Below are 10,957 nucleotides of genomic sequence, written 5' to 3'. Positions count from 1 at the left end.
TGTCGTGCCGTGCCAACCCGTTTATTTTCGTGTCGGTATCATGTCGGGTTTCGGGTTAAGGTTTAGACCTTGTAAATATGTTGTGTCATGTCGGGTTGAAATATTTTAAAGGTTGGAAAGTAAGAGTTATGGAGGAAAAAAAGAAAACGTGAAACACTGGAATTATGTGATGGAATGACAAAATTTATATTAAGTTTAGAAGGAAAAATGAAAAAAGTTAAAGTTCAGGAGCAAAAGGGATACGTGCTGAGGATGACTAAAATTAAATAACTTTGAAACTTTGAATATTACTTTTAATTATTGAGTTTGGCCGACTACAAGTCTATAACATATAATATATTTACAAAAATATGAAATTTATAATAAATAATATATATAATTAAACGGGTCATATTCGAGTCATCTTCGAGTTGAAAGTCTTGATCCTAACCCTACCTGTTTAATTATCGTGTCGTTTCGTGTCAACCCGTTTACACAAACGTGTCGAAATCTTTGACCCTAACCCGCTAATTTCATGTCGGGTTTTCGTGTCGTGTCATGTTTTGTCAGGTATATATATATATATATATATATATATATATATATATATATATAGAGAGAGAGAGAGAGAGAGAGAGAGAGTGAGGTTCAATTAGATAACCATAATTAACCAAGGAACCAATTTTTTTTTTTTTTTTTAACTTTTAGAACTTATTTTTTATCAAAAAAAAAAGAACTAAAAATGTAGAAATTCATAACTTTTTTATCCTTTTCCAATAATTTCAATTTCGAAAAAAAAACCGTGAAATTCACAATGTGAATATTTGAAAATTCACAATGTGAATCTAAATTCACACAGTGAATCCAAAAAATATATTTAACATTCACAATGTTATGTTACGAATTTAGATATTTTTAGTTTTTTTTCGATAAAGAATAAGCTTTAGAACTTGAAAAAAAATTTGGTTCCTTCGAGAACCAGTAATTATGGTTCTCTATTGAATTTTCCTGTATATATATATATATATATATATATATATATATATATATAGAGAGAGAGAGAGAGAGAGAGAGAGAGTTATGTTCATATATAAACTTTAATTATTGTGTGAATGTATGATTAAATGTGGTCCAATCATTTGGTAGATGTATTATAATAAAATTCATCGATTGATTAATTAAATAACCAAATTTAAAAACCTATAATCTAGGAAAACTAAATAATTATCATCCATTTGAATCCCATTATTTGAGCAATTCAAATCACCAACACGACTTTAACTCTTATCATTGTCATCTACAAACCTCAGCATCTTCATCAATAACAGAATCTCCACTATCTTGTTGACATCATGGAGCCACTATTTCACCATCATAACTCTTCATTAAACCATTGTGTTGTTTATCTTCGACAATATGTTGTTGATCGAGAGAAGGAGAGCCGAACCTTGTTCTTTATTTTTACCCACATGTTAATCGAGATAAAAGAGGAACAAACGTCAAGCAGATGGCACAATAAAAGAATTTATGGATCACCATCACTTGTCATGAGGTTTGGGATTAGTAGTATTATTTGTTGATTATTCTTTTTCTCCATGATTCCATCTTCTATACTAGCATCATCCCCACCGCCAAATCACCAATCATAGAATGTACAATAACATTAATATTTTTTTGAATTTCAAGATTTACCTTCAAAAAACAGCAAATTTCTTCGAGAATTTATGTTACTTTAAAGAAGGGAAGTCTGAATCAAAGCCAATTCTAAAAGAATATATGTAAACAAGTCAATTCTGAAAATATTTTGCAATTTTTTTTATTGAAAGCGAATTCCAATTCATGTTACCAGTGAGTTCTATTATGAGAATGATATTCTTTAAGAATTGTAATAAATATGATATTTAAAGCTATTTTTTTTAGAAATTGTGTTACTTGGAAGAATACAGGAGTAATTGAATGCACATTCGTTAAGAACTATATTAAATATGGTATTTATATTATCAAGTGAGACCCATGTATTACATGGGTTTATTTAAAAAAAATTAAATATGAAATTTTAACAATTTGAGAAGTTTGAATTTATAAGAAAAATAAGAAAAAATTTAAATTATTAAATTAATGAGACTTTAATACATTGAATACATTACATATATAAATCATTTCTAATAAATACCTTACATATATATTACCTTACATATTAAATGTGAAATTTTAATTTAATAAAATGAAAATTATAATAAAATGACAAGTGGAAAATAGAAAATTCAAAAAATCTAGAAAATGACATGTGTCCAAATGAAGAGAAGAGGACATGTGACAAAAAAACCTTCATTTATTAAGGAGGATTCAACATCTTTTATGAAACAACTATCAATTCTATGAACAAAAATTCTTTCATAATACATGATAATGGAAATAAAACTTGAACCTTTGGCTTTTCTTTTCCCTTAATTCTTTTAGAATACTTGACATACTTTCAGATTACATGATATTGGGAATAAAAAAAAGTTAACGAAACCAAAAATTTCTTTAAGAATTAATTATACTTTGAGGAATAAAAGAAATTGCTAGCCATATAATTGTAATTATTGTCTAATTCTTTCATTCTTATAGAATATTATTCTTGTAAAAATGTATGATTATTTTTCGAAGAAATATATGAATCTCATCGCCATACTATATTTTGACATGTGTTAGGTTTTATTTGATCTGTTTTTAGTTAATTTGACTTAATTGCCTAAAATGCAATAATTTACATTTCTCTCTCTTAATACAATGTCATATCTACACTTATAATTAATTAAGAATATTTGTATAGTAAATACAATTACATGCTAATACCTTATACCTTAAGATCACAAATCATTCATTCTTATAATCTAATGGTCAGAACTTGGTCACACGTTCATACAATACTTGTGACTCACATTTGATTATAACCTTATATATATATATATATATATATATATATATATATATATATATATATATATATATATATATATAAAATGAAAAAAAAGATAAATATGTCAACTTTTTTTTCAAGAAAAAAGTATTATGTATATAATTATAAAAATAAAAAAAAAAGAAAAATATTATTATATGACAATCTAATATTGAAAAATAAAATAACACAATTAATTAGTCAAATAAATAATAAATTTTTGTTTATTAAACATAAACAAAAGATCAAATAAAATATTATATAATAAAATGCAATGTTATCATAAAAAAAATATATAACCACAACACATGTATTGTGAAAGTAATACTAATAATTTAACCAATTGATTGTTTTGTTCATATTGTAAACGGTTGACACTATAATTGTGACAAAAGTACCCTAAAAAAGTTGAAAAAATGGAGTTTCAAACTTTTCCCAACCACTCTTGGGCACAGTTGACCCAAAAAGTCCTAAGGAGCCTTATGGTCCATTGGTCCTGGCTCGATCTTATTATTGAACATTGAAAGCCCGGTTATTACTTACAAGACTCACGCCACATGTTACTCAACTACACAACTAGAGCTGGGCCCATCCATAAACCTTTCCCTGACCTTCTCAAACCGGCCGGCCTATTAAATAATAAGTTTATGGGTCAACAAAAACCAATGAATATATATATATATATATATATATATATATATATATATATATATATATATATATATATATATATATATATATATATATATATATATATATATATATATATATATATATATATATATAAACATAAACGAAATAAATATGAACATTATTCATTATTCATGTTTGCTAATTTAACTATATGAATAAAAAATGTTGTTATTCGTTAATTCATTACATAAACAAATATAGATAAACTTTTGTTACACGGGTTGATTCGACATTCAGTTTGTTTTTAGCCAAAATCTTAAATGGGTGGAAGAAACAGACTTTTCAACTGAAACACATCTACTCTAATAATGAAAGTTTTTTTTACTACATGTTTCATTCTAATTTAATTTGTCAAATGTCATTTTGTGATTATTTTGGATTAATTTTTTTTCCACATATCATTTTATGGGTTTTTCTATTTTAATAAATTCCAGATAATATTTTAATGTAATAATTACAATAAATGTAGTAATAAATAAATATCAATTCCATTAATGGACTTACATTTTTATTTTAAAATTCTCAAATTAAGTCTCATTACTTTATTTTGTTTATTTATTTAAATTTAAAAAATTAAAAAAATCAATTTTAATAATTCATTATTTTTCTTATTTTCTTATAAATCCAAAGTTCTTAAATATTTAGACATTTATATTTAATTTTTTTAATTAATTCATGTAAGATATGGGTCTTACACCTAGTTTTGTATTCTTTTAACGACACTAATTCTTCCAATAAAAATATTAGAGTTGTTAACGAATGAGATTTCTTGTTCATCTTCATACGTTTAACAAATTATATTGTTTATGTTCGTGAACATGTGAAACAAACATAAACGAATGAAGATAAACAACCACAATTGAACAAATACAAACACAAACGAACATAAAATATAATAATGTAATAAAAACGGTTGAGCATATATGAACATAAATAAACTAAAACTTGCCATCTATCCGCTCTGGTTCCGAGACGGAGCTTAACCTGAGTCTCGGTTAAGAATGGTGATGACCTATGTTTCACACGACACATGATTCCATGGATAGTTTCATTCGAGATCGTGATGGAGGACATAGCTTACGATCATCGACTTTGATCATTCCACTAGGCATTTGATTAGGACATCCAGCCTACTACAAGGATCCCGTATCCAGCAACCCAACCTATACAAAGGGCATCCATCAAAGTCCCTTTACTAGGTTGGAGCTATGAAGCTTACCTTCTTTTTATTAAAAAGGGGAAGGGCTTTTTCAGCTGGTGCGCAGTAGTGCACTTCTGTTTTCCCTTGACTAGTAGCGGTCCCGTGGTTCCTATGCCGCCGCCTTTCCCGGTCCTTTTCTTTTAGTGATTCGACTTGAAGCGATAGCTTCTAGCTAGTTCAGTGGATAAGATGGCTGCGCTCCAGCTCACTCAAGAATGGGACGACAGTGGTCCGCCGACAAGCTCGTTCTGATCTTGGACGCAGTACATTGGAATCCTGAAGCACCACCACGAACGCTACCGCACGTCCGCCTGCGGTGCGGTAAGGCACCACCCTGTTGTGCCAGCAGCCAACTCCGGCGTGTCAGCTTAGTTATCCTCATCAATGAATATAAATGAACGTAAATGAACAATATAAACGAACATTCATGAGCATAAAAGAACAAACAATATCATTGTTATGTTCGTTCATTTAACTAAACGTATGAGAATTTGCGTTCATATTCATTAATTTAGTAAATAAACACACTTCCCAATTGAAAGTTCCGTTCATTTATAGGATTTAAAAGTATAAATTCATCGATTTAGCATTATTTGGTTTTAGTCGGTTTTATTTTGAATAGTAAAAAAATACTTTTGGTAAATTCAGTTCGATTTTAGAGGTAAACAGTACAATCAATGTAATTGGTAATGATAGGTTTAAAACCAATTTTCAAAAAAATAGGTAAAATAACGATTTTTTCCTCAAAATTTTACAAGGATACACACTACTACACTACTATACATCACCACTTCTTATGAGAGAGGGAGAGAGAAGCCAGCTAAGGACGGTGTTCATACCGCCCACAGTCAACACCACATTTTGGTGTGGTGGGTATACCCCAAAAGTTTTAACATAACATTTCTAACAACGTTTTAGAGCAATCTCTTTGTCTAATTGGATTTCAAAAGCGTACAACATATGTATGCGGTTGTTCCAAGTTGAGGCTTTTTGAAAAGACCGGTTTTCTTTAGATCGGTTTCGATTACAATCGTTTTGATTTTTTTTAAAGTGAAATTTTGTAAAAAAATTAACTAGTTTTCATTTTCGGTTTAAAAATTGGTTCATTTTCTTTTTGAAAAAAGAGTTCTCATATTTTCTGAATACCTATATTAAACCGATGAGTCGCTTAAAGAAAACCCGGTCATTAATAAGAATAGTTCGGTTTTATAAGACCAATTAATTACAAAAGCCGGTTATAGGGACGGATATTATGGGTCATTCAAATAATGAGATTTGGGCCATGCCAAGGCCCAAATCAGTTAACAGTTGGTTTGCCCATCTTCTTTATAGGTAACCAAAGTTATATTTTGCATTTTATTATATTGATCCTAAAACATTCTTTATTGGTAACCAAAGTTAACCAAACAATTAAATAAAATAAATACAAGGAAATACAGTATAGAGGGTTTGCATAACATATAATTAACTCAACTCTTGAAAACACATCTAAATCCCTCCCCTTGGAAAGAAGTCTTATAAAACTAATTTACACAAACATATTTATTTAGTCTACATACACAACATCCTTGAATCAAGGCATAAAATAAAATCCTCAAATCCAAACAAGCCAACTTACAACTCCTTCAGCTTTGGATTCACGGATTCCACCCCTCGGTAGAAAGGAATACCTTATTCCCATGCATCATACTTCATACATCTTATTCTTCCTTTTCCCGGAATCAGAAGTTTGGACCAGCCGCCAGAATTTCACCGGCTAAATTATTATCAGTTCCAATCTTGTAGTCCAAAAACACCTCAAAATTCTTCTTGAACAACCCTCCCAGCTTCGTTAGTGCATCCAAATGTGCCTTTTTGTCCGGCCACTACAAAAATAAATAAACATTTCCGTAACAAAAAGAATTCTTCAACTACCACTGAACTAGCCAACACTGTTCTATATATATATATTAGATACTGCTCACAACGAGCCTAATCCACATTGGAATTATCACTCTCACACTACAGAGAGTTATGTAAATAGTAACAGTAACAGTATGACGTATGACTTACTGTATTTGCGGGATCAAGAATCTCGGAAGGAACACCTTCGATTGCAGTTGGGATTTCAAGTCCAAATATCTCGGTCTTTGTGTACTCCGCTTCCAAAAGACTACCCGAGTGGATCGCGTCAATGATTTTTCGAGTGTACGCCAATTTTATACGCTTTCCCGATCCATAACTGTATAAAAAGGACATTTGAATTAAAATTTCGAAAAAAATACTATTGTTGTTATTACTGTTACTGTTACTATTACCTGCCGCCTGATCAGCCAGTGTTGACAAGCCACCCGGTGGCACCGTGTTTTTTCATCTTTTCAGCTAACATGGCTGCATACTTGGTTGGATGAAGCATTATAAAAGCCGCACCAAAACATGCTGAAAATGTTGCCTGTGGCTCCTTTATCCCATCTTCTGTTCCCGCCACCTGTTATTTAAAAAAAAAATGTTTAAATTTTCGTTAAAAATAATAATGTACACAAGAGACTTACCAAAGCAGTGTAGCCGCTGATAAAATGGTACATAGTTTGAGCCAAGTTTAGCTTGCTGACAGGTGGCAGAACACCAAACGCGTCACAAGCCAATAGGATCACGTTCTTCGGGTGTGGGCCCACACATGGTATTTTAGCATTTGGTATGTATTCTATAGGATACGCCGCCCGAGTGTTTTCTACAAGTTTATATTAATAATCAGTATTCTGTTCTTCTAACAACCTCTGAGCTAAGTAACTAACGTACTTGTCTTTACCTGTTACGGATTTGTCTGAGTAATCGACTTCTCGGGTATGTTCATCAAACACAACGTTTTCCATAACTGCAAAAAAAGAATAAGATTTAATTTTTTTTTATTTAATAATAAGAAATTAAAAGGCTATGGTTTTTGAAATATAATGATATTACACCTGTCCCGAACTTGATGGCATTGAAGATATCAGGTTCCTTTTCTTTTGATAAATCAATGCATTTTGCATAGCAACCACCTTCGATATTTGAGACACCATTTTCACTCCAACAATGTTCATCATCTCCGATTAAATATCTGTTGTGATCCGTAGACAGTGTTGTCTTTCCAGTACCTAAAAATTTATTTAAATTATTTATAAATAATAATGGATGATGGATATATGAGGTATTATTATTTAATTATACCTGATAATCCAAAGAAGAGTGCTACATCACCAGCTTTCCCCATATTGCAACCGGAATGAAGGGAAAGGATTTGGCGTTTAGGCATGAGATAATGCATGACACCAAAAAGACCTTTTTTCATCTCACCAGCGTATTGGGTTCCGAGAATTACCATTTCTCTTCTTCCGAGATTCAGATCTATGCTTGTTGATGACGTCATGTAATGGGTGTATCGGTTACATGGGAACATGCCCGCGTTGTATATTGTGAAGTCTGGAGTACCGAATTCCTCTAGCTCTTCCGCAGTAGGTCGGATGCACCTGCAAATTTACCGGATTACCCTTCATGTCTCTTCAAAGATGGGATTTTAATATATATATATTTTTTATTGTAGTTACATGTTATGCATGAATAATGAATGATAGGCTCTTGCGGATACAATACGGACTTTGATACGGTGAACTGGATCCCAGTTGAGAAACTGGTCGTTTACGTATACCTGAAAGCAAAGCAAAGCAAAGACAAAGACAAAGGGTATAATGGTCATTTTCGTATATCAACAGTTGGGTTGTTAGCTTAGATGAGTTTTTGAATAGTCAAAGATTAATTTACTCGTGATTTATTATTATTATATATTGAAAAATATATAAAATCACCTCACCTAGTGTTTTTAATCTTAAATCGATTAATAAGCTAAGTTTGACTTTGATTTTTTTAATTACACTAATGAAATATCCTCTAAAAGGTTACGCAACACGTGAAGATACCCAAGATTTGTGAAATTGATCTATTAATTAATAAATATTGACTTTTGGGGATGAATTAAATAATACATAATGAAAGCAACAAGTATCCATGATCCATCATATAATGTTCAGAGCGTCTTTTTGTGGGTCATTCGTTGCGGGTATTTTTTTTTTGTTTAATAATTATGATATTTGAGTTTCAACTAAATGATTTAAGTTGTCATTCTTACCCAAAGATAATAAAATAAATACACCGCAATTCAGTTTATGATTTCTTTTCATTACAGGCTTCCTAACAAACTTACAATATTCGACGGTTTGGGAGCACTTTACGTTCTAAAATGGCAATAGTTCACCACCTTCTTCCTAGTATTCAATATCTTTTTCGTTTTTCACGATTACTGTTTTTACTTTTTAGTGATTATAGATGGATTGTACCCACTTCCTATCTTGTCGGTGAGATCTTAAATAAAAAAAGAGCGATTGTATTTGTTTAAAGAAATGATCGGATCACCTTATCGAGGGAGCACAAGTAATCCACCGCTCTTTCTCTGTTGACTAAGAAAGTGTGTTCATCCATCTCAATATTTGGAGACCCCCTGGTTTTAAGTAAACACTCAAGCTTCAGAATCATCAAACTACTAAAAGTCGAATTGATCGCACAAAAATTAACCCAAACAAGGTTGGAATTACTAATTAGAGTTAGGTTTGGCTGAGTGATGAGTGAACTTACTTTCCCCACCAAAGTTCGTCTTCGGTTGTCTCGTCTCTGACAACGCGTTTGTCCCTCGGTGATCGCCCTGTTTTCGCACCAGAGAGCGTAGCCAAAGCGCCGCTAGAGGTTATGAAAGATCCTTTCTCGTACTTTATGGCTTGCTCGTAAAGCTCTGTGTAACAATCAGGAATGCAAATAGCATATATATGGTCAAAATAAGCAATCACAGATTAAGTTTTATAGTCAAACACGAGAAAAAACGAAGACCAGGGTATACCAGCAGGGGATAGGTTGTAGAGGATATGAGTGAACTTGAGGGCACTGTCACTGGTACTCAGGGTAGGAGCGTGAACGTGACGGTGTTGGTGAGTCACCTGAGCTCTCGGAGTTTCAGTTTTCCGATCCGGATCTCCCCTCACCACCTTCGGCCCGGTTTCTCTCGTCAATGAAGCCAACGACGCACTATAATTAAAAATTAACGATATGATTTTCATGTTTCGTAGGACAAATCAATTTTATCGGCGTTTTTCAAAATTAATCGTAGATTGATCAAGTGAAGCAGGAAAAAATTAAACCTAATGGATTCAAGCTGTTGTTTCTGGCGTCCTTCTTCGGAAATAGCATTAAAAGCAGGCTGAGTTTCGCCTTTAATCGGAGTATTTGGAACAGATCTCTTCTTCTGGAGCGAATGCAGCTCGTCGATCGTTTGAGCTTTTACCGGCGGGACACTGTCGTCATGGCAGATCTGGTCGTCTTCCTTCTTTCCACCACGTGTTTGAATCTTCGGAAGTCCATTCCTTCCTTTCGTCGGTGTCTTTGGAAAGCTAAATTCCCCGTTCTCCGTTCCTTGTGACGCCATTTTCACGATTTCTGTATCCAACAATAAAAACATACACAGATTATCATCATAACGAAATCACACAACACACTATAACATGAACTGAAATCATTCGAAAACAATATTTAATGGACCAGTCAACGGTGTTCGGAAAGTTGGAGAGAAGAAAGAGATGAATTGACGTAGATTACCGTCGATTTTGTGATACGTAATGTGGGAAATTGGATTGATGAAAATGGAGGTGATGAAAGATATGTCTGACACAGAGGCGGGTGGTAGCTTTATATAGGTGATTTCAGTTGACAAGTGTTATCCTAAACCCCAGTTAACTTGACCATGGTTTAGTTAACTCCTTTATTTATCCATTTCTTGTACGCGTTGGATAAAAATAAAAAATAAAATATAAAATATCTCCTAGATTTGCTCTCCATTACCCGGTTATGTGTAAGCAATATAACATTAATATATTCATTTAATTTAATCATTTTATAACTTAGACTATGGATTTTCTAATATGTAAATTAAACATAATTATTATCATAATTAAATGTTAAACACGTTAATTATAAGAAATATTACCATAATTAAATATAAAATTCATTAATAATCTCCATAATTAATGCATTTCATATTTAATTATGGTAATAATTATGATTAATTAATACTTTTTATA

At 31.7% G+C, this 10,957-nt stretch overlaps 1 protein-coding gene across 1 annotated transcript; it reads right to left on the bottom strand.

Moving 5' to 3' along the window:
• Positions 1 to 6,215: 6,215 nt before the first annotated feature.
• On the bottom strand, positions 6,216 to 10,557 carry LOC111877438 (phosphoenolpyruvate carboxykinase (ATP) 1). The gene is made up of 13 exons (XM_023873964.3): positions 10,476 to 10,557; positions 10,022 to 10,316; positions 9,724 to 9,908; positions 9,465 to 9,618; positions 9,246 to 9,330; positions 8,384 to 8,484; positions 8,007 to 8,305; positions 7,760 to 7,933; positions 7,606 to 7,671; positions 7,349 to 7,527; positions 7,115 to 7,284; positions 6,870 to 7,038; positions 6,216 to 6,682 (listed from the first exon to the last, which is right to left on the bottom strand). Exons 2-11 carry the CDS (start codon positions 10,303 to 10,305, stop codon positions 7,126 to 7,128), a joined length of 1,686 nt encoding a protein of 561 aa, XP_023729732.1. The 5' UTR covers positions 10,306 to 10,316; positions 10,476 to 10,557; the 3' UTR covers positions 6,216 to 6,682; positions 6,870 to 7,038; positions 7,115 to 7,125.
• Positions 10,558 to 10,957: the final 400 nt, after the last annotated feature.

The sequence above is a fragment of the Lactuca sativa genome, chromosome 6, assembly GCF_002870075.4.
Source record: "Lactuca sativa cultivar Salinas chromosome 6, Lsat_Salinas_v11, whole genome shotgun sequence".
Lineage (NCBI taxonomy): Eukaryota > Viridiplantae > Streptophyta > Magnoliopsida > Asterales > Asteraceae > Lactuca > Lactuca sativa.
This window is presented reverse-complemented; position numbering and strand designations above follow the sequence as displayed.

Coding starts and splice junctions, on each gene's coding strand:
- LOC111877438 (XM_023873964.3), bottom strand. CDS start 10,305: ATGGCGTCACAAGGAACGGAGAACGGGGAATTTAGCTTTCCAAAGACA. Junction 8,485..9,245: donor ACTTGTGCTCCCTCGATAAG/GTGATCCGATCA, acceptor CTTTGCTTTCAG/GTATACGTAAACGACCAGTT. Junction 7,285..7,348: donor TCAGCGGCTACACTGCTTTG/GTAAGTCTCTTG, acceptor TTTAAATAACAG/GTGGCGGGAACAGAAGATGG.